This window comes from Telmatherina bonti (genome assembly GCF_933228915.1).
Source record: "Telmatherina bonti genome assembly, chromosome: 10".
Taxonomy (NCBI): Eukaryota; Metazoa; Chordata; class Actinopteri; order Atheriniformes; family Telmatherinidae; genus Telmatherina; species Telmatherina bonti.
In genome coordinates this window covers 28,124,682-28,148,322 of record NC_136628.1, presented here as the reverse complement: position 1 = coordinate 28,148,322, position 23,641 = coordinate 28,124,682, and the positions used below count along the sequence as shown (strand labels likewise).

The window sequence follows — 23,641 nt, the reverse complement described above, 5'->3', positions numbered from 1 at the left end:
CTTACTCTTATCCATTGGTCTCATGGTTTTGAAAACTTACGCTGCGTGGTGCTGCAGTTGCTCCAGTTTGCTTTGCAGTTTATCATTGGTTTGTTCCGTCTATGACACAAAGAAAAAACAGTGGGGGGAAAAAAAAAAAAAGCAAGTAAATGTCAATAAAAATACACCAAAATGTACATTTCAAGCAGACAAAACCGTGTTCAGACAAACAAGTTGTTGGAGATAATCAGTTCATGTAGATTCATTTATCTCACCATTATGATCTTCTCAAACATGAGGGCCGTCTGTCCAGCTGCTTCACTCAGTTCTCTGCTCAGCTTACTGTTCTCATCCTGCAGAGCTCGGTTCCTCTCCAGAAGTTTTGTTACGCTCTCTGCCGACTCCGGTCTGCGACAGAACAACTGGTTGACTGTCATGGCCTTTCAGTAAATCGATAAAGTGGCTTTATTTGTACATGTGTTCAGTCCTACCCAGAGAGCACAGGAGCCACTCCTCCTCGTGCATGTAGTAGCATCACCTGCAGCTCTTGAACCTGTCAAAAATGATCAAATTATTTGGGCTGTTTAATAAATTTTACACAAAGAACATATCAGATTATATCAAATGCTTTTCTTTCCAGTGTTTTTTAGGCTTGTACCTGTTGTTTCAGTCTGTTCATTTCAGCAGCTCGGGGATCAACGTTAACAACAGGTTTGTTTTTAATCTTGCGAGCTCTGTCAGCATATCGCAATGTGTTGATGGTTTCCTCCATGTTTGTATCAGCGGGACTGATGCATGCAATCATCAAAGTGTGACTATTCCCTCCCAAAGAATCTAAGCACAAACACATGAAGCGGTACTCAAAACTGGGATTATGATATTTATTTTAAATCTGTAAACGTGTTAATGAAACAAGACTTTCTTTTGCATAAGAAGAGGAAGACAAAAAGAGAGATAAAAGGTGTTGGAAAGTAAATTTTGTGCAAATACCAACAATACCTGCCAACTTATTAAGCATCAGGATGGTTCAGTTTGGCAAAACAGAACCAAATTTGCATGATAACTTGTAAAGTACAAACTGCCTCCGAACATAAACTTGCTTAGTCTGAAGACCAAAACTGAGATTCAAGTCTGAACTAACAACCAATGTGACTTTTGAGCATTTAAATCAAAGTGTACCTTGTAGCAGACGGGTGAGCTTCGAGTCTCTGTATGGAATAAAGGTGTTCTTTTTGCTTTCATCCCCCAAGGCACTGATCACGTTACCCAGAGACAAGAGGCCACGATTGATGCTGATGCCTAGGGATAATAACAGGATATGTGCTCTTGGATTTTTTACCATTTCAATATAAAGACATGACACTTGCAGTAAAAAACAAAAACATTAGCATCTTCTTAGCACCTGTATTTAGCAAGTGACATGATTTCGAAACTCTTTTGTAGCAGAACAGTTTTGACTACCTTCTTTCAGTCGATCACCCTCTGCTTTGGTTTTCTTTTGTCTCTCTGAACCAGCCAGGTCCACAAGGTGCAGCTTTGAAACAACCGAATCCGCCCTGCAACAGATGTTTGAAGGCATATTCAAAATATAGTTTTAAAAAAATGAATAAAAGCGATGCTGCTGCTGCCAAGCTGACACTTTAACTTTCAAACACTGAGCCAGTTTTAGCAATCATTCATTTTTTCTGATTACCTATTTATCGCTGCTTTCCTTTGTGCATTACTTACATTACCATCTTGCATTTTTAATCATATTTAACTCAGTTTTGTCCTGAACAGGCACATATGTGATGTTCCTGATGCATTACAGGGGACTGTATAAATGATGTAGTTTCACAAAGGTTGGTAAAGGTTAAAAGGAAGTTAACTGAACCAACTTGTCTGTCCCTCTGCGCTGCTCCAGTGTAATAGTGAAGATGGCATGGGAACGCGAAGAAGCAGCATTCATGGCTGTGGAGCCCACAGTGCGAGCAGAGTTTCCGAGCTCCAGACAGCCCACCATCTCGTAGTCGGTCAACACCTGCCTCTCTGTTAACCCCACAATCTGCAAAGTGTTTTAATAAAAATCAAATCTGACATCAAGAAGGTCAGACACAAATTAAATTCTTTGAAATTTGTCTATTTGTGATCAATCACCCTATAAAACAAGGTGAGGTGGGGGTTAGGGGTGTTCACATTAAAATTAGCCACTCACCTTAATACCATCTTTAGGATCTTCCCGAATGCTGAGACCAGGTTTATCTTTAGATGAACACAGCAAATCTAAAATTTCTTCATTATATATCTAAAGTGATAAGAGGGGAAAAGGGTAACTAAGGTCTCTGGTAAAACAGAATAATCACAAGATGCAAGAAAAACGATGAATAACGAAATGTAAACAAAGCATATTCAATAACCTCCAGATAAGATACTGCAAGGCAGAATTCACAGTCTGTTCTCTTCTCCCTCTCTGCAAAGATCCTTTTGATAACTCGGGGAATAACTCCGACTGAAGGGTCATTCTCCTGGGCTGATGTGTATGTTCCTCCCATTGAATAAGTCTTTCCTGATCCAGTCTGGCCATATGCAAGAACTGTAGCGTGGTAGCCTAGCAAAGGAAAAGTGTAAAGATGTAAAAGTAATTCACAAAATCACGAGAAAGGGGGCAAAAACAAAACAATTTCACTTCTTTAAAATGCTTGTGAAGCCAAAAAATAAGACCCTTACTCCCTTTCTAAATTAGCTTAAGAGTCAGAACTTGCAGTCAGTTCCAAGTGTAAAAAAGTGTGTAAAACCATGATGACTTTCTTTAGAGCAAAGATGTACCTTTGAAAAGCCCTCTGAGTAGGGGGGACACAGCTGTATTGAAGACTTCTTCTTGCTCAGAAGAAGGATCAAAAACATAATCATAAGTGAATGCCTTCTCTGTGCCGACAATCACCTGAAAAACAAAAACAAAAAGGAACACAGATATTCTTTCACATCATCATTTGCATTCTGGGTGCATTCAAACCATCTTATTCTAATAAAAATCTTAAGTGCGACATCACAAAGACAAACATTTGTTAGTCTGTTGCTGACTGCTTTACCTGTGGCTCCCCAGGCACAAAGGTAAGACAGCACTGACATCCCTCATTTATTTCTTTGGGTACCAATGGGCGGCATCGCAAGGCAACCCGCACTGGGATCACTTTCCCCTCTTCATTTGTCATGATGAAAGATTCCAATCAATAACTTTAATGAAAGAAGAAGCAGTAATTAATATTATTGTCAAAAGTTATATAAATAAAGTCAAGTGGCAATGTGGTATTGTGTTATTACATATTTAGATAGTTAAACAAAATCTTTACAGCTCAATCATCTTCAGTTTGAACTGAAACGAGCTAACAAGGCAGAAAATAAACACAGAGGCTTTCATTTGTTTTCAGATTTTTTTTTATAACTGCTAATGAACTGATTTTAAAAAAAAAGACCAATGGAGGATTCAACAAAGCTAACAAACTAATCAAATTGCAAATAACAAAAAAAAAGCAATTAGAAAGCAAGTCAAACCACTTTGGTGTTAAAGGGTCTGTCACAGTGACATAAAACAAAAAATGCATACTTTTAAAATTAGACCATGCATAAACTACAAAGAATGAAAAAAAACTTTTGAACTCCCTGAGGGAAATTCTATCATAGTTTGCTTCCTTTTTTCTTTATTTTTTATAAATTATGTTAATTGTAATCTGAAATTTGACTGAAATAATTTACATCTTATTTTTCCACCTTTTGCAGCTATAAAAGTTTCAACACTCCAGCAAACATCTTAAACAAGGTTTCAGCATGTTTATGGGAATTTCTGACCATTATTCCAGATGCACATTTGTGAGGTCAGGCACTGGCATTGGACAAAAAGGCCTAGCTCAGTCTTTGCTCTAATTCATTACAAAGAAGCTTAATTGGGTTAAGATCAGGACTGTGAAGGACATTAATCTTGCTTAGAACACTATAATTTACTTACTCAGAGGTGTACCCAAATATTTTTTGTGTCACTAACGAAAAATATTAGGGGTGGGAAAATCTAATCGAAATCGAAAATCTGGATTTTTTTTGCTTCACAATTTTAAAACTGATTTTTTTGTTTTAAAAAATCTATTTTTTCAGATAAACAAAAATAATCGATTAAATTTTTTTGGTCATTTTTATTGTTTTCATTGATCTTTTTACTTGTCTTCTTGGGCATTATAGCAGCAGAATGATGATCTGGCTGCTGTGTTGTTTTTTCCTATTTGAAATCAAGAAAAATGACAAGCAAAAAAAGTTTTGTACATTTATTTTGTTTTTAATCTACAAAAATCAGCAATATTGAAGAATTGTGAGAAAAGCAATTTAAATCGAATCGGCACCCAAAGAAATCAGAATCGAACCAGGGAAAAAAGCATATCCTCACAGCCCTAAAAATACAAATAATGTCAACAAAACACAAAATAAAGCTACTGTGGTCGTTTACAGAAACAAAAAAGTAAATATTACCATAGAAAGCAACGTAATAGCGCTGAGAAAGAAGCAGCTCACAATAGTGTCATTTGGACATAATGCCTTTTTAAGCACAAATGTGAACAATTCACATCCTCTTTTTAGTTTATACACCATCTGAACATTTGCGTCTGAAGGGTCTTCATCGACTTTTGTTTTGATTTAAAAAAAACCAAAAAAAAAAAAAAAAAAAAACCAACAACAAAACAATAGTGATTACAATAAACTGCCAGTGGAGATTAATCCTTCATTAAATGTAGAAACTTTTAAACCCAGGTTAAAAACATTTCTTTTCGCATGCACCTATGCATGACATCTGCACAGTAACTTTTAATTTACTCTGCTTTTAATCATTTTAATATAATTTATTATTTTAATGTGATTTTGTTATTTGTATTTTCCTTCAATGCTTTTTTCCCCCCCTGTAATGCTTTCAATGTTTCATGTAAAGCACTTTAAATTGTCTTGTACATGAAAGGCGCTATACAAATAAACTTGCCTTACAAAAAAGTGGTCAGTGTCCTACAGTACGCTTCGTTGTCTCCCTATACAAAGTAACCAAATGAATGAACCGTGTATGACATTATTTTGGGCGAACTGAAACAAAGCTGTGCATGATGAAGACGTAGCCGACCATTTTCTGATTGGTTAACCCTTCACAGTAACGTCAACGTATTCAGCTGATAGTTTTCATTACCGGTAGCAACAAAGAAATTTAGCAAAACAAGTCCTCGCATTCATGGTTTAAACATTGGTTTTCCATTAAATGGCACACAAAACAAACCAGACTGAACCTAGCCGATGGGTGATGAAGTTATAGTTTCACGTTAGCTAGCTAGCAGCGGTGGATAGACGGACGTAAAATTTGACGTACCTTTTCAAGTTTTTCCCAGAACTAATGATCAAATAATTCAAAAACGTACATTGATTAACTCTGTATAGCAACGGGAAACGCTAACACGCGACCCTAAACGTTTACTTTATTGTATCAATTAATCTTAGGAGTTACTGGATGGATTTTAATCCTTTCATCGTTTACTAACATTACCAGAGAAACGCTGTTTCTGCCCGCGACTTTCAAAAATTCAGCGCCGCCCCCTCCTTCTTCTTCTACGTTTAATATCAAGGCAGAGTTCGACAGATTGCCGTTTTACTGACCTCTAGCGGCCAAAAGCAGAAACGCAGTAATTCCACAAAGCAGACGCTGCAAAGATTCCCAACCTCTCCTAGTGTTCATATATCTGAACCTGTGGGGCAAAGCTATGTAATTAGAAACACCTAGTAAACATTCTTTACTAAACTTCCAAGTCCAGGTACTCTTCAACTTCTTAATAACAAACAAACAGTTAGAAAAAAAAGAGGACATTAGAGCCACATTTGCAAGGCAATATCTGATCCAATAATTCTAAAGGCAAACATGCCTTTAGGCAAACGTGCCAAGGCCTAAATTTTTAGGGTTTTTTCCCTTATAAATACAAGAGGCGGGGAAGCTGAGTGACTAACTGACTCGTTCTGGCTGGAAAAGAAAGGTCATTTCGCTGGAAGCAAGAAGGGAAAACAGCTTAGTCCAGTGATGACAAGGTTTCTGCAGGGTAGAGAAATCTAAGCTGACCATATACTGGCAGAAGTCAAAGCTTCAGAAAGCTGTATGTTTCAGAAAATGTGCATAAACATTTCCATGAATTCATCAATGTTGACCTTGCATGCAAGCAATGAAGTCATATATTACCATTCGATTAGCATAAGCTATAGAGGAAGAGTATTAATGATTGTTTTGATCCCTTTAAGCAGACTTGAGTTACATTCATCAAGTAATTAACACTAATCAATCCCCTGTTAATATATTTTAATCACTCGTGATATTTACTGGACTTCCCCTTATTAAAATAATCATCATGGGTGACTCTTTATTTAACCAGCTGTGTCAGACGTGAGTCCATCCTGCTGTAGAAAATTCCACTGAAAGATCTTAATGATAACATGTAAATTTTCCCTGCTTACAAGAATAAAACTAAAGGTGAAAAATAAGTATACATTACCTAAATTAATGTTGTGAAAGCTACCAATAATGACTGCTCTCAGCTTATCTGGGCTGACAGCACTGTATATGCTATACTGACCTTGCTAAGAGTGCACATGCTTCACACATCAGCCTAAAGGAGAGGAAATTCAGCCTGCTTCACCCTTTCCTGTTGTAGCTTCAAAAGCTAATCTGGATCTGGTGAATTTCACTACAATGACATCATCCATGCCTGAAATTCAATGGTTGCATGAATAGGATTTGACGAGAAAACATTCAGCTCGGCAGCATTAAGCCATGTGTACCTACTACCTTTATCCTCCACAAGGGTAAATGTTTTATCATGGAGTTTATATTTAATGTAAAGTTGAACTTAAGTTCAAAATCATTTTACTTTAGTCACTTAAAATTATGCCTTACTCTGCTTAGGAGGATATCATTTGAATGGTTTTCTATATTTGAATGCTGTTATATTACTCATATTCAGTACTCAAATAATAATATAATACATCCCTGTTCCTAGCTTATATTAAATGGATCCAATAGTCTATTACGTTCTGCACAATGACTGATTAATTTGAGCCAGAAGTTTTGGAGCCTAAATACATGGAAGACCTGCAGGATTGTGGCTCTCGATGACCGGAGCTGGACACCCCTCCAAGGCCATCTTAATCAGCTGGAAATCTGTAAATAGGCTCACATTTCTTAGGGTTAAGGGTTACTTGTCTGCCTCGGATAAAAAAAGAAGACTCTGATAGCATGCTGAGGTGTGTTTAATATAAGAACAAGTACTTAAACAGAACTACAGGCAAGAAATATAAACTTATTCATCCAGTTCTATCTCAGTAATAAGTTACTATGATCAAATATTTTTCTTGTGTCAAAATTATATCATAAATCAGGTGGGAAAAAGGCAGTTACGAAAGATGATTACTACCTTTGAGTGTTTTGAGAAAAGCACATAAATGAATTTGGCTACTTCATTCTCAGAGTCCCTGCGTCTCATGCCACCCACCCAAAATAATGTATCTCTTTTATAATCTTTCGTTGGTTTCATGGCAGTACTCTGAGTCAAGATCATCATCAGCTGAGACAGGGTGGGCATAGAAAATGTCATGGGGCAGAAAAATGTGTCTATTTCATTACAACCTCCCTATCAAGTGGAATACAGACAGATATGTTAGCTGTGCTATCCACAAAGCTGGATTATCCAATGGGCATTGTGTGCACAGGCCCAGGAGCTCACGCCCACTTGGGCCCATGTGGGGCTTAGGGAAAACACTAGTAGTTTGGACATAAACGCAATGTATATAAAAGCCAGATAGTCACACCAAAGTGTCCAGTGTATTGCTATTGGTACCACTGGCTGAGAGACGTTAAAAATGTCATTTCACAGTGTATCCTTCACAATTTTCACAGTGTTGTGGTGGGGAAGGGGGCCCCTGGAACACTCTGGGCCCAGGGGCCTGTGCACTTTTAATCCGGCCCTGGCTATCATTTGTGTTTGTCCTATCTCAACTCCCAGAACTGTGAATTACATTGAAACTGTTAACTCCAGAGTCATAGTGTAGTCATATGCCTTGTACAACTTTAGGAGAACTGTTACTTTTCATGCACGTACCATACGCACCGACGTCAAGAACGCGCATGCTTCCAGAGCAGCGTACATTTATTCTGAATTGCACATTCGGGACCTTGTAAAGCTACGCATATTGTGTAGTAACGGGGCGCAGACCATTTTCTGAATCCGGTTCTGGCGTGCCGACGACTCCGATGCCTGTGCCCACAGACTGATCGTAGGGCTCTTTTTTTTTTTTTTTTTTTTTTTTTTTAACCGAACAGCCAAGAACTGTAGCAGCTGACAGACGGATGCGGAGGGTGGGTTGCCAAATCCAGCGGCTTTCTCACGGTCCACGGAGAAGAATGCGCGTCTATATGTATCCCCATGAGCGGATGACAACCTCCAAACAAACCTATACTGAAAACTTTCAGCTCTCCATTTGACGCGGGGGTGTTATTGAGATTTTTTTTAACCCAGGTCCAAGAACAGTAATGATGCAGGTGCAAACTGTTGGCTAACGGTACTTGACATGACTTGCTCGGTGCTGACGCGTTTCATTGTGCCATGCCAACCCTGCATTGTCAGATGCCATTTTACTCTGCGTTACCCCAGCGTCTGGCATTTCAATATTCTGGGCCTGTTGTATAATTAGAAGTTCGTGAGGCAGTAACAAACAAGCTGGTGCAATGAGAAGCTACGCTGTCCAAGACACTGTGCGCAATTTGTGCTGAAGCTTATGGGTCCTGCGTACTCGAGCTCCCGGCTTCCACTTGGAGAGGTGTGCTGCGGGGCTACAGCGCAACGGCTGTCGGCTTCACATCTGGACCGCTTGGATATTGTCATCTGCGGCCTGTTCGGATTGTTCACTCCCTGAACTTGTGTGTTTAAGGGGAACTGAAAGAAATCGCTTCGTATGGTGTCGTTTTAGGGAGAAGGGGTGTATATTTGGCTCGGACTTTACATTTTAGGCGATCCACTGGAACACCAAAGCTTGACTGGCTGACCACTAAAGGAACAAAAATCCAGTTATGGATTTTATGTAGGGAAGTCACGCATTATTAAAGGCAACGCTAGGGTGACATTGCAGTCTTCTCTCACCAGATCGGTTATTTCGTCGTCCGACAAAAAAAAAAAAAAAAATAAAAAAATAAAAGAGTGAAAGTGGAGTATTGTCCGTCGTACGTATCAACGCAGTGGGATTTCTACGTCTGGTCGGCGTTCCCCCCCACCCTTCCCGCGGTGACGGTAATGGGTCGGAAGCGGTGTGTCGGTGCAGATTGTTCCAAGATGGCGGCCGGGTGCTGCGGGGTGAAGAAGCAGAAGCTGTCGGGATCACCCGGATCGGGGGGTCCCGGCGGGGTGGGGGCGGGAAGCGGGGTGGCAGGAACCGGACATTGTGGATCAGAGTTGGGGATTGGCTCCTCTGCGACTGTTGCTGCAACGGCGAACGTGAGCAGGGCAAACGGCCTGGGGGGACCCGGGGGTAACGTTAGCGGCGGGAGTAGCAGCGGTGGCACAAACTCGCTGTCCCCAGCTCCGGCCGGTTACACTACATCCGGCCTTTCCCCGAATCTCAGCCCGGGACCAGGTTCGGGAAGTGGTGGCAGAAAAATGGTCGTCTCAGCAGAGATGTGCTGCTTCTGCTTTGACGTGCTTTATTGCCATCTGTACGGATACCAACCTCCGAGAACACCCAGGTTTACAAACGATCCCTAGTGAGTATTTTTCAGTCTATTGTTGTTTTGTTGCATGCCAAAGCCCGCTGTTGTTGTATTCCCACTACAGATGTTTTTGGTTTTTTTGCACCGCATTCGGTGGATTTCATTCTGTGTCCTGCTTCAATGTCCAGAGCACAAACTGTCACATCGAAACAACATTCAACTTTTCAAGAATTTAACTCAAAAAGCTGGCGGCCACAGAGTAAATGAACCAAGTTGGAAATTAGGCCTAGTCGAATAGACTATCCGCACTGGCCTGCTGCTGAAAAAGCCGTACACTGACTCTATGGTAAATTTGATATGATGTTCATTGAGCAGTGTTTTATATAAATTACTGATGCGCGATGTCACTTTTGATCTACTGTTGGTTCTTGTCGGTAAAGGAAAGATTTTACGGGACTGTCGGTCCAACCAAAAATTGCTAAGCTAATATTGGCTAAGCTACTAGCGTTAGCTAACATCGGCTAACAATTTACACCGAAAAGAGGGTGGAACGAAGATAAGAAAATGTATTTTTTCGGCTTCATAGTTGTTTAATCTTGATATGACAAGTAGTTTAATAAATACTAAATAATAACATTAGAAATTAATTCAGGTATGTATAGTCTCTTGAATGAACTGAATGGCTACATAGTGGGGTTAGCTCTTAGCCGCATGAGCTATATTAGCTCAGTAACGAAGCACTAATGAGCTTCTGGTTTTTAATTTATTGACACATTTATTCAGAGTATCCTGTATGCCATTATTACGATAAGTGCATACATTTGTCAATAGTTTCTTTGACAGGTTTTCTTTGGTATGAATGACTTGCCGTCGAATTACCGGAAAATGCCGACTGAATTTAGCTTGAACCAACAAAGAAAATGTGGGACTTAGCTGTCCTAAGCTTTGCTTAATTTAACTGGTATTTAAGAAGTAGTGTCAGTGGTAGATTAATTAAGCTCGTAAACAAGTAAAACTGCCTTAATGTTTTAAAGTTCCACTAAAGATAGTTGTTTAGGTCATATGACCAAAGTAGCATAAGGTCAATAAATGTACATTATTTGTCTGTTAATGCTCTCCTGCGCCCTCCGTGGAAACATTTTGTCCCCACCCTATATGACCATAGTAATGTGATAGCATGTGACTTAAATGGCGTCTTAGTCACATTTTAAGGTGGTTAAACTAGTTTTTTTTTTTGTTTGTTTGTTTTTTGTTTGTTTTTTTCGTGGTAAAGAAGAGTTATTACTTAAAAGTAACATGCAAACATGAAGGGTTGAAAAGTGGTTTGTGGTAGTTTGTAAGGCAACAACTTAAAGCCACATAAAAACATGCATTTTGTTTGGTGTAATACAGCATACATTTATTCATTGTCTGTCAAATTAAAAGAAAAAAATGGCAGCAAATCTAAGTGGGGAATAGTTTCTTAGCAGTGCATTAACAGTATGTACTGTTCTCTTCCACTTTGTTTTGTAGTGTTCTTTTATTGTATTTTCTTTTGTTGACCTAATTAAATGCTTTTTAAATGACATGATAAATGGCTACATTTCAAATTAAAAGTATTTTTCTACTCTCTTCTTGTCTTTTACTGTTGCTTAATCGCCATACAAAATATATTTACAAAATAAATTTCTTCAAAGCCCCTGCCACCACCACCACCAGTATAAATGCATACTATTTTACTTGATTTGTGACCTGTAAAGTTACGTTACATGTAATAATATACGCGATAATAACTCATTAAAGGGTAAACGTCACCTTTTACGCCTGGGATTCCTCACTTGAAACGTAGTGACCTAATGTCCAATGAATTTGTAAAGTAGGGTAGGTTTAGAAACTCATACTTATTGTTGTGTCCTTGACACATCCTTTACTTGGGGGCATTGTCAGATTCAATTATTGGAATGCTCAAAACAACCTCAACATTGGTTACGTTCATAGTGCTCAGCAGCTCGGCGAGTAAACATTTCTGGATTGTCTTTACACAATATGGAAAACAACTTAGTGTGTGTATTGTATGTTTTTTTTTTTTTTTTGCTATTAATAAGAAGAACATGAGATGCTACCAAACAGAATTTTGTTGTATTCCTGTACAATGACAGTACAAGAGGAATAAGTCATCAAATCTTGTTTACACCAGTTACACCAGTTTAAGACACAGATTGGTTGTACATAATACTTTGTGACTTTTTGCCCTGTTTTGCATGATTCAGCAGCCTTCTGAGGGTCAGTCAGAGAAGATAACCTTTAAACTCATCATCGTATGGTTTAATTGTAATTCAGTGACAGGAACTGATTGTGCAGCTATGAGCACAAGCCTCTGATACAAAATAATCTGATGATGAAAGATGTTTGTTCCGATTCTAGCTAGCAAGAGTAAGAACTGTGGTGTGTAAACTGAAATTATTTGGTCATCTGAGGTGCCAGGCATCAGTCATACAGTACAGTCATACATGTCTGCATGTGGTTTAACGTCAACACTTTAAAATGCCCTCTCTGTTCTGTTTTTCAGTCCGCTGTTTGTCACATGGAAAATAGGCAGAGACAAGCGGTTGAGGGGTTGTATAGGTACATTTTCTGCCATGAATCTGCACTCAGGACTCAGGGAGTACACCCTTACCAGGTAAGCAACTATTGCTATATAGACCTTGTGTTAAGGTGCACATGTAGTAATTAGTTTTCCTAAATCGCAGTGTGTGTGAGGGTTTTATTTCACAGCTGTTATGGCCTGAAAATCAGTCCTGGTAAAAGATAATGTTCAGATAATGTTGAACGCTGCTATATTGGGCAAGTTTATAGCAGCTTAAAATTTAATGTCTGCTTTTTGAATGTAAGAAATAGTGTAACCACTTTCTGGATCAAAGACTGCCTGTCTAAAAACGACAGGTTTCTGAAGAAATGGCACTCCCATATAAGAATGTGATTGCACAGAAAATGAAAGACCATTCATGCAGACTTGGCACGGATTGATGAATTTCCTCAGTGGGCAATTTCTTAGCCATGATGCAGCACCATCAGGGAAGTGTCCGTTTGATCCCAAATTCTTTCTGCAGCATGGCAACCCCAAACATACAGTCAAGTCATTAAGAATGATCTCTGGCATTAACAGGCACATGGGATCCTGCAGCAGATGGTGTGGGCCCCCACAGAGCCCTGATCTCAGCTTGATGGAGTCAGTCTGGGATTACAGACAGAAGTGTAAATCCATAGAAGATGTTCAGAATAACCTTCATGCTAAGCACCTTGAAACACTGTATACAAGTGATGCTGGGTCTCAAACGAAGTATGTTTTTCATAGCTGCAATTGGAATGGTATTACTTGGCAAGTTTGACCCCCCCCCCCCCCCCCCTGCAACTGTTTAGGGTTCTTACACTAAGGCTGAGCAATTTGGCCTCAAGAGTTTGTGACTATCTTTTGGGAGCAGCCATATTTCACAATCTACATCATACTTTTCCCCCACAGATGTAGTTGAACTCTGGTGATGACAGGATTAGTGGTGCACATGGCTGCCTGGGTACAAAGCCTGTCACATCTTAGTAGGTTTTGCTGCAGACTCTCAGTAGTATAAGGGTAAAATATTTTACAGTGGGTGTTTTCATATTGAATCTCAGTAAAACACTTTACATTATTCTTTTAAATCTGTGAAAAGACAGGGATCCTCCTCTTGCAAACAAAATCTTGTACACTGCCTTGCCAAACATGCCAAATAGATGTACAACAAATGCTTCAGTATGATATACATTCACTTTTGGTTGTCATGCCTTGATGTCCACACTTTTTCTTTTGCTAATAGCTCGTCTCATGTTGCCATTTGAGCAGAAAATGTACAACAAAGGAAAAAAAGGCTCAGGGGATGATGTTGGTGTGTGCTGTGTTGCCATATCTGCTTCTATTTCTTTTTCATCCCATCAGCAAGAGTCAGGCATTTAAGACCCTCGCATAATAATGAAACTATCAGATCCTTTAAGACTGGATTTTTATGGCGCTTATCTGTGTTTTGTAATTCTCTTTTTTTCCCTTTGTGCTTTTATGTCTGCAGTGCCCTTAAAGACAGCCGCTTCCCCCCTATGACAAGGGATGAGCTGCCTCGCCTCTTCTGCTCAGTGTCTCTTCTCACAAACTTTGAAGACGTCGGTGATTACCTTGACTGGGAGGTAGGAGATGTGCTTTGCTGAAGCATGCCTTTTTTTAAACAGCAGAAAAAGGGATTTTTTTCCAAGTTGCTTGTCATTATTAGAGGTAAAATCTTCTGAAATTATATATATATATATATATATATATATATATATATATATATATATATATAATTAAAAAAAAAAAAGAAAAAGACATTGCCTGCTTATGCCTTTGATTCTAGGTGGGTGTTCACGGTATAAGGATAGAATTTTTCAATGAAAAAGGATCAAAACGCACCGCCACCTACCTACCAGAGGTTGCAAAGGAGCAAGGTGAGATTTTTTTTTTTTTTTTTTTTTTACCATCTAGATATTAAACCAACTTTGCTTTCACTAAATTGAATGACTCAAACACAAAATCCCCATCTGTTTTCTGTGATATTACTGTTGTTTTAGGTTGGGACCACATTCAAACCATAGATTCCTTACTACGAAAGGGAGGTTACAAAGCTCCCATCACAAATGACTTCAGGAAGACCATTAAGTTAACCAGGTAAAATGACATATATTCTATTAAATGCGAGTTGCAGATGTATTTCTTTCTCAGGACTGTGCACTGAGGATGTGGCGGTTAAAAGTGAATTTTATCGCCCATCTATAGAAGCATGGGTTGAAAAATAAATTTTGTTCCTGTTAAACATTTCTGTAAAATTTGAGTATTTTAATAAACTGTAATAAGAAAAATGTATTTTACATTTACTGAATTAGTCAGTGAACACGCGGATGATCAGTAGTTTATACCTTATACTGTTCCTATGGAGACCAAGTGTCATGTTAAAACCCGGCTGATCTTTACAAACACACTGTTTTACCCTAGGTACCGTAGCGAGAAGATGACGATGGGTTATGCAGAGTACATTGCCCACCGCCAGCACCATCACTACCAGAATGGCATCGGGCACCCTCTACCACCCTACAACCATTATTCCTGACAGCGAGCCGCATGACCAATCATTGGACCTCTCCGCGGACCTTTTCCCAGGAGAGCCTGCCCCCTCCTGGTCTAGCTATTTCTACTACTGTACCATTTTATGATGATAGTTTCCGTTGCCATGCTGGCCGTCTCCTAGACGTTGACATGGCAACGGGTGGCAACGAAGCATCATTTGATTACGGCAAGAAGTCCAGGTGTTTGTGTTTGCCTGTGGTTAAGTTTTTGCAGCATATAAATATCTATTACTTCCCCGCCTTCATTAATATTTTTGAAAATTGAACTAATATTACATTTTATTAATTTTGCATCTTCTCAGCAAATTAATCAGGTGTTTAATTCTGTGGATGGAATGAAGTCTCATGGTGGATTAGTCACATGCTCGTATCGTTTAGGCTTTGCTACATTTAATAAGAGAATACTTTTTGCTTTTTCTTCATTTTCTTTACCTTACTATCCAGATGTGTAATATCATGTAGCAAGGCAACTGCAGTTCTCAAAGGCTGTCTCGTCCCTCCTCTGAATCCTCTCAAAAAAACCCGACTGTTGAGGTTGGTTTTCTTAACCTTGCAAACTCTTGTAGTGTTATAGTTGGAACTATGTATTGAGACATGTATACTCCAAAGTGTAGTTAGGATTGTGATGCCCTTCGACCAGCTCTTGCTGGTGCCATTTATTGATTGTGCTCACAATTATGTGTGTTGCAGTGTGTGGATATAGAAGCTGTTCTGCCATAAGATGAAAACCAGTGAAACATGTTAATTTTCTGAAAAAGAAACAAAAAACGGAAATATTTCACAAAGAATTTTGGCAACCTCCCCCTCGGAGTTGTGTTGTTTTGTGCTGGAAAGAACAGATTTTTTTTTGGCGAGAGTCTACAGCTATAAATATAAAGTAATTGCATTGGAAGCCATTTTTGGGGGGACAGTTGTGGTCGTACAGATATTTGTAAATCATTTATGTAAGACAGGTGACGAGTTGGGTGCATTTCCTTATTTTGGTGAGGGGGAGCTGGTGTTGACTACAGATCTCCAAGTGGAAAAAAAATAATTCCCAGAATGCAAAAGTTTTTGTTGGTTGGAGTTTACTGGCAGAGTCACTTGACAGGGACACGGTAAAGCTACTTAAAGCCATATTCCCTTCTCTTTACTCCAAACCTTGCAAGAGTCTTCAATAATTTGGCTTGAAGTGTTTGCATTTGGTCACTTCTGGTGGATATATTAGGTCTTCAGCGGTTTCTCTCATTTGGTTCATGTCTTGTTCATTGCCCATGTTGTCGTCGAAACATTATCTTGCCTTTTCAGATTATAGCTAACCATTGTCACTCGACCACAAAGTATGATGTATTTAACTAAAAAAACTAAAAAGTAAAAAAAAGAAGAGAAAAAAAAGTAACTGAATGAAACCACACCTCTTGATGCACAACAAAAGTGATCTTATTAACATGTATGTGTCATTTAGAAGTGCATGTCATAGTGTTGCGTAGAAACCAGAGCTGTCACAGTAGTGCAGCAAGTCGATTTAGTTGTTGAAACCGCACCGTCACTGTTCTCCTCGCTCCTCAGTGATATTCCGTTGACCTGTGTGTGTGTGTGTGTACAGCACAGGGAATGTTTTGATTAGTCTGTTTTGTCAGCTGTCTGGCAGTAGGTTCAGGAAACACAGCTGAATTTGTTGGAGCAGAATCTCTGCATGGGGCCTCACAGTTCACAGTCGAGGTCTAGGTGTTTTTTTTTTTTTTTTTTAAATAAAATAAAAAAAAAAAAAAGAAGCCAGGGCTTTGTAAGGACTTCAAAAGCCATTTCCTATCCAGATACTACTAGTTGTGATTCACATCTTCACACATTAGACTAGTTGGACTTAACTTTTAAAGAATGTTTGAACTGTTGAAGATCACCATGCTATCTGCTTGTTTTGGGTTGTTTGCGAACTGGAATTTTTTGAGAGGTTCTTGTAACTTGAAAAACATCTTTTTGTTGTCACAGCCTTTACTGACTGGCAGGTTATTTTTCTTTATGCAAAAATGTCAAGGGCTTTTGGCACTCCATCCACAGTAACCCGAAACGATCCGACTTCAGTTGTGTTGCCTTAAAATGATTTATTACATGATGGACCAGCAGATGATGCTCTGAATGTTCCTCTGTCCCATGGTTTTGCTCTTTCCCCACTCCCATCTGAGCACCACATGCTGAAAAGGGCCTCAAACTACAATCTTCACTTTGGATGCTTTTGCTGAAGTTTTTGTAAACCTACAGGGGGAGGCTAGCAGTCTCCTTGATGCTCATATCTTATGCTTGGACTTTGCATACTCGTTCTGTTCAGTGAAAACTGGGTACTGTGGTGATGTTACCGTTAATGTTTAAACCATGGGAAGACAGCTTTATGCCTCTTGGGAAATGTACCCCACACTACATGAAGAGGGACAGTCGGGCATCGATCTCCTGGTCCATTTAATACAGCACAACCTGAATTTTTCTGCTGCAAAACCAAATTGACCATGCTCTTTTACATATGTCTTTGTATACACATGCAATGCGTTTTGTTGCATGTATGTATGAGTATGAGACCTATGGTTTTATCCATGATATGCTTGATCTATGGCTTAGACACTCTTATTAACCATTAAGAGATTTAAAAGACAAATATGGTGCTATCGGACCTCATATTGGGGTGGTCACAGCTCGTGACTGGTCATGCGGACTCATTGATCATATCATACTTAAAGATGCTGCATGTAAGATTTCCTCTTATAGAAATTGCTGTGAAATGAGTCATGACGGCACATTTTATTACTGAAGGATAACAAACACCCCCAAGAAGCTTTGCTTCCATTTAGTCCAGTGTGGGTAATTTTGGGATCAATTCCCTATGGGAAAACAGACATTCTTACTTATAATTAAGAAGGAAACCCTAGGGGCTATGGAATGTACTGTTAATGGTCGTTATTGCAGTTTAACAGTGATGTATTAAGAGAAAATCCTACATGTTACCTTTTACTATCCTTGATATATGCAGATCTGTTCAACAGATGTTTTTGTTTTTTTTGTTTGTTTTTTTAATTATTATATATATTTTCCTACCAGTGCAAGTCAACACCCCTGCAGGTTTGAAAGGACAAGAAGTCACACGTTAACCTCCTGCCCCTCAATAACTCCCGACACTGTGGCCCAACCTCATGGCCTAGTTTGTCAAGGTGTGATGTGTCGTTCATAAGAAGGTAGCAGGAGTAGTGGTCATAGCCTCACCGGGAAGATTGGATGCTGCTGTTTGGTTTTACAGATCACATCCTTGGTTTTCTTTTTAGCTGCTGAATCATTTGACCTCCTCTGAAAGGGCAAGGTTTGAGTTGTTAAAGATCCTGGTGTTGAGGCTTTTGCTGCCTCTGTTTAACCACATTGAAAGTAAGCATATCCTAATAGGAGATGGTGAGTTAATGTTTTACGTGGAACATGCAGAATACAGTCCTGCCTCTGTGCAGATCCACAGTTAAAAGCATTGATACCTCAAGGGATAATATGGAACGACACTTGTAGGTTCTTGTAGCAGATTGTGTGTTTTGGTTCCATACTAGGGTTAGAGTTCAGCCTCCGCATTCCTTATGTGGTCATTCTTGTTTCTCATGGAATGCTCAAACTCGCGTTACCTTCGTATGTTTGACTGAACCAAAGATGCCAGCGGCCATGCCCAAATGCTGCTCTTCTGGCCTGGCTTCCTGTCCTTCCAAAAACCACCCCTGCTACTGACAAAATGTTCTTTATGTCTATTTTTTTTCTGTGCGATTTCTCAACTGTCTTGACTTATTTAGCAACCCAGTTTTTCAATGAATATTCATTGAATCCGTCTCTGAAGTCATACATGGCATCAAGATGGTTTAAGTGGTTGCAAATTGTTGTTACTTGTTTTGTTATTATTATTATTATTATTATTATTGATATAATTTTCAAAAATGAAAAATCCCATGGTGTGCCTCCTAGCTTTGTGGGTTTATAAAATCTTTTTTTTTTTTTTTGTTTGTTTGTTTGTTTTTCTTCCTTCCCTAAAGACCAGCAGTTATACTTTGTATAAAAGATGGATTTTTCCTTATTTTTTATGCCATTAAAGATGAAAAAGCCTGTTTTCTTTACTCTGGACCCAGTAGCTGCACTGGTATACAATCGCACTGATAGATTAATTAAAAAAGAGAAATAAGTAAATCAATAATAATGATAATGACAAATAAGAACTACAATAAACGTGTGTCTGAAGCTTTTTATTATAAAAGATATTTAAAAAAAAAAAACACCATAAAAAAAGAAAATGACTGTTTTTGTACATCAAAATAAATTCTTTTCAAAGGAATATTTTGGATCTAGTTTCAGAATTATTTTGGTGGTTTTCTATGTTCTGAATTTTTGAGACACTGACTTATAAGACGTGTCACTGTACAAAATAAAATTTCTGTTGCAGTGGCCTGATGGGCTGGGAGGGTTGCCTGGTGTAACTCCTCATACCAACTTTAGTTTCTTTGTCAGTTTTTTGGATCTTTTCGTTTCTTTTTATTTTTCTTTTGCTTTAGTACTCTGAAAAATTTTGATGGAAAAATATGAACTGGGAACTTAAAATCCATCCCCTGTAGAGCTAAACCCTTCCTCCTTTCCTCTTGAATTGCTGTTAGTGTGATGGGACTTGAAATGGGCATTTATAACAATAGTATGACTCCAAAAGAAGAGAAAAAAAACTCCCATAAAACAAAAAAACTAAATCCCCCCCCAAAAAATGGGAGGGTTGGAAGAATATATATATAGATGGCTTATCTGAGTATGTAAGCAATGGCTGTGAAGATAATGTAGTTTTAAACATTGTTATTACCTTTTAAGATCATTTATTCAATAAAAAAAAAATGCAAAATCCACTGAAAATAAAAATGTGTCATTCTGTTGTCTTACAGTGCATACAGCTAGAGCAGGCGTGCCCAAGTCCAGTCCTCGAGATCTACCATCCTGCAACAGATGCAACCCCTATCCAGCACAGCTGAGTCAGATTGCTGAATTTTTCTTCTGCATGTCATTCAGCTCTGCAGAAGCCTGCTAATCAGCCACTTATTTGATTCAGGTGTGTTGGAGAAGGGTTGCACCTAAAAATAGCAGGATGGTAGATCTCGAGGACCGGACTTGGGCACCCCTGAGCTAGAGCAGGAGGGGGGTCCAGCTCTGGTCCTGGATTGCCACAATCCTGCAGGTTTTCCATGTATGTCTGCTCCAACACACCTGGCTTATCAGAACTTATTAAACTGTTGGATCCATTTAATATAAGCCAAGTGTGTCAGAAGAGGAGCCTTACTTTGGACACCCTGACCTACTGCATTTCTCATTAACTGCAACATTTGTATTGGACAAATGTTCTGTTTCTAAAACAAAAGTCTTATTTAACATGCAATCAATGGCCATTTATTTAGGCACACTTGTTCAGTTGCCTAATGTTCATCATATGGAAACTCAGTGCATTGAAGTGTGTAGATATGGTCAACATCCATCTTCTAATGTTCATGGTGTTGGATGGTGGGGGAGTGAAGCCCAGACCAGCCACTTCAGGACTATGACAAGTTCAGACCAAGTATTAGAATGGAAAGTTAATGGGATTTAAGTGACTTTGAATGTGGCAAGACTGTTTATGCAAGATGCACTGCTCTTAATGTTTCATGCAATCAATTCTAGGGCTTACAGAGGGGAGTAAAAAAAAAAAAAAGAAAACTGTTTGTAGTCTGGACCAAAATGTCTGGTTGGTGTCTGAGGTCAGAGTAGAATGGGCAGACTGGAGTTACAGAAAGGAAACAGTAACTCAAATAACCACCCATTACAACCAAGGTATTAATAGTACCATCTTTGAAACCACAAACTTGGATTAGGTGGGCAACAGAAGCAGAAGACCCACACCGGGTGCCACTGCCTAATAACAGGAAACCAACTGCAATTTGCAAAGGTTCACTAAATTTGGGCAACAGACAACTAGAAAACTCATCTGCTAAGCTAAATCTTAACTCCAGCTGCAACATTCAAATAATAGGGTGAGAATTTGTTATAAACAATCTGAAAACACTGTTTTGTATCAAAGGTTCAGGCTGCTGGTGGTGTTTTGATGTGGGGGATATTTTCTTGGCACACTTTGGGCCTCTTTGTACCATCTGAGCATCATCTGAATGCTACAGCCTACCTGAGTATTGTGACAGATTATGCCCGTCCCTTATATGGGCACAGTGTAGCTTCTACTGACGGCCACTTCCAGCAGGATAACGCACCATGTCACAAAGTTCAAACTATTTCAAACTGGTTTCTTGGATACTGTACTCCAATGGCCTCCACAGTCACTAGATCTCAATCCAGTGGAGCACCTTTGGGATGTCAAAGAACATGATATTCTCGTTGTGGATATGCAGCCGACATGTTTGCATCAGCTGTGTGACACTGTCATGTCGATATGGAACCTTGTTGAATCTATGCAACCAATGAAGGCAGATCTGAAGGATCCAACCTGGTAAAAACTGTTCCTTATGGTACTAAGCAATGAAACAGGGCAAGACCTGTTGTAACTGAATCATTGTCAGACAATTTTCCTGTGTCTGTTGTGTAAAGGCAGGACTGATCTGATCACAGTCCTGTCTTAATATAATAGACATAAAAGCTCCCACCCACTCAGATTTAGTCAGATTCCATGCCAAAATCAAGCCTAAAATTAGTGTTGTGGACATGGCTGTGAGCTTGATGGATTTCACCAGTCTTAGTCACCACATGGTAATCTGCTAAAACTCCCCAAGTGAAATACTTAAAGATTTAAGATTAGTAGAAATTTTTAGCAAAGTAATCTGCAGAATTTATATGTTGCAATCCAACAAACATGGAGCAGATTAGTTTGCAGGATCTTGTAGAAGCCACACCTAAAATGTGATAATTATTTTCTTTTAATTGTGGTTTTATGATAACCTCTAGGATTTACATTTTTTATGTGCCTTTATTGTTTCATTGTACAAATTTGCCAGATTTCTCTTTGAATCTAAATATGCAAGCATTTCCTCAGTTTTTTAGACCGTGTGCAGCAGCATGTAGTCACCTAATGCATTAGATGCAGGGTGGGGATTGGGTGGTTCTGAGTGAGACTCTTTCCTTTCTTATGCTGTTTTTTTTATTTTTATATATATACTGGATAAAAGCACTTAAAGTGGCATTTAGTTTATATGAAATACACTATGCAAATAATGTTTTATCACTTCAGAAAATTAGAAGCTGTGCTCTTAATAAAAAGCTCACAGCATGTTTTACATTTAAAGAATCACACCCCCTGAATATAAGACAAAAAAAACAAAAAAAAACATAAAATGCATGTAAAACATTTTCACAGCAAAACCTCTCATGCTTTAGTGTTATAGTACATTATAGAACCGTCTTTTGCCAGGACTGATTTTTGGAACCATGTTATCTGTACCACGTAATAATGTTACTGTTCATTAAAACATTTCTAGGCCTTCCTTCTGCATCATATGCATTGCCATATCGCTGGTTTGCATTTCTGCCAGCTCCTTTACTAAAACCACTCGGCACCGATGCCAGAGTTGTCTGGGACGGTAAATCTGAAAACGCTTTACTTCTTGTTATTTGATATTCAGGAATAACTGCTCAGAGATAGATGAGAGGTTCAGGTCTGCTGCCTGAGGTGTAACAATACACGAGCCTTGCATTGGACTGAAAGTTAATCCAGCCAGCTCTTGCATCTCCATGCTCAGTCTGGCCCTAGGCTGCATAAATAATGCTGATGACTTCATGAAGTTAAAAGCTGTACACCCCACAACTTTCAGCTCCCTTCATTTCACCAACGAATAATATCTTGTTCATGTTGCCTTTTAGATCAGTTCAGTAATAATCCATGATATATATATATAAAAAAGCACAAATTTCCTAAAGTGTCTTTGCTCTGTTTCATCCCATAAATAAAGATTTAGAGAGGAGCAGCATATTTTTACCAACCTTCTCTGTTAATATACACCCACATGGGTCCTATTTGCAGCTACAGGGGCCATTTAAGGTTGTTAAACCTCCTCCTGCATCTGTCTGCAGTCATGAAGTGCCACAGGGCAGCGGAAACTCTGCTCTCACTTTAGTCAATAGCTGCACTTGAAGCTTTTTTTTTTTACCTCGTCTGACCTCTTACAGAACAGTGAACCACAGCATAAAGCAGTGGATCAGTATGAGTCAGACAGGAACTTGGCAACAAAATACTTCAGTGATCTGGCCGGCAAAGTATTTGAGTAAGAAATAGTGTACTTTTTATGATAAATCTACAAAGTATTATTATAGCAAATTGAATTAGATTGACAAAAAATGGAAAGAAATGTGTTGGAATTTCCCTCCTTTAATAATTTCAGTTGCTGTTGTATTACAGAGCACTGGCAAGCGACATTAGTCACCTTTACAAAGACTGTGAAATGTGAGGATTTTGCATTTTGATTTTGGGTTCATAGCTGCAATGAGCAACATAGCTAAACATTTTAGCACTGATCCCCAAAATGTGCCAAAATCACTGCAGTATTGCTGGGTTTCGTATAATTTATTTGTTTTGTTCAAGCTGTAGCTGATGGACACACTACCTTATGTTTTACCGTAGAATACCTTAGTTCCGTCCTCGAGATCTACCATCCTGCAACCTTTAGATGCAACTCCTATCCAGCACAGCTGAGTCAGATTGCTGAATTCTTCTGCATGTCATTCAGCTCTGCAGAAGCCTGCTAATCAGCCACTTACACTATTCACAAA

At 38.9% G+C, this 23,641-nt stretch overlaps 2 protein-coding genes across 2 annotated transcripts in view; one reads left to right on the top strand and one right to left on the bottom strand.

Moving 5' to 3' along the window:
- Positions 1–3,170, bottom strand: part of kif4 (kinesin family member 4) — a gene marked incomplete at both ends in the record, with an annotated part of 15,083 nt that extends 11,913 nt beyond the window's left edge. The window contains 11 exons of the mRNA XM_079247911.1: positions 41–99; positions 255–387; positions 471–532; positions 638–813; positions 1,159–1,278; positions 1,441–1,535; positions 1,857–2,023; positions 2,174–2,263; positions 2,376–2,566; positions 2,785–2,899; positions 3,048–3,170. Coding sequence (XP_079104037.1) covers positions 41–99; positions 255–387; positions 471–532; positions 638–813; positions 1,159–1,278; positions 1,441–1,535; positions 1,857–2,023; positions 2,174–2,263; positions 2,376–2,566; positions 2,785–2,899; positions 3,048–3,170 — 1,331 coding nt within the window. The remainder of the gene's footprint in view (positions 1–40; positions 100–254; positions 388–470; positions 533–637; positions 814–1,158; positions 1,279–1,440; positions 1,536–1,856; positions 2,024–2,173; positions 2,264–2,375; positions 2,567–2,784; positions 2,900–3,047) is intronic.
- A 5,565-nt stretch (positions 3,171–8,735) lies between these two features.
- Positions 8,736–19,670, top strand: ammecr1 (AMMECR nuclear protein 1). Its single transcript, XM_079247794.1, has 6 exons — positions 8,736–9,772; positions 12,267–12,377; positions 13,795–13,909; positions 14,113–14,203; positions 14,327–14,423; positions 14,748–19,670. Exons 1-6 carry the CDS (start codon positions 9,306–9,308, stop codon positions 14,860–14,862), a joined length of 996 nt encoding a protein of 331 aa, XP_079103920.1. The 5' UTR covers positions 8,736–9,305; the 3' UTR covers positions 14,863–19,670.
- The last annotated feature ends 3,971 nt before the right edge of the window (positions 19,671–23,641 follow it).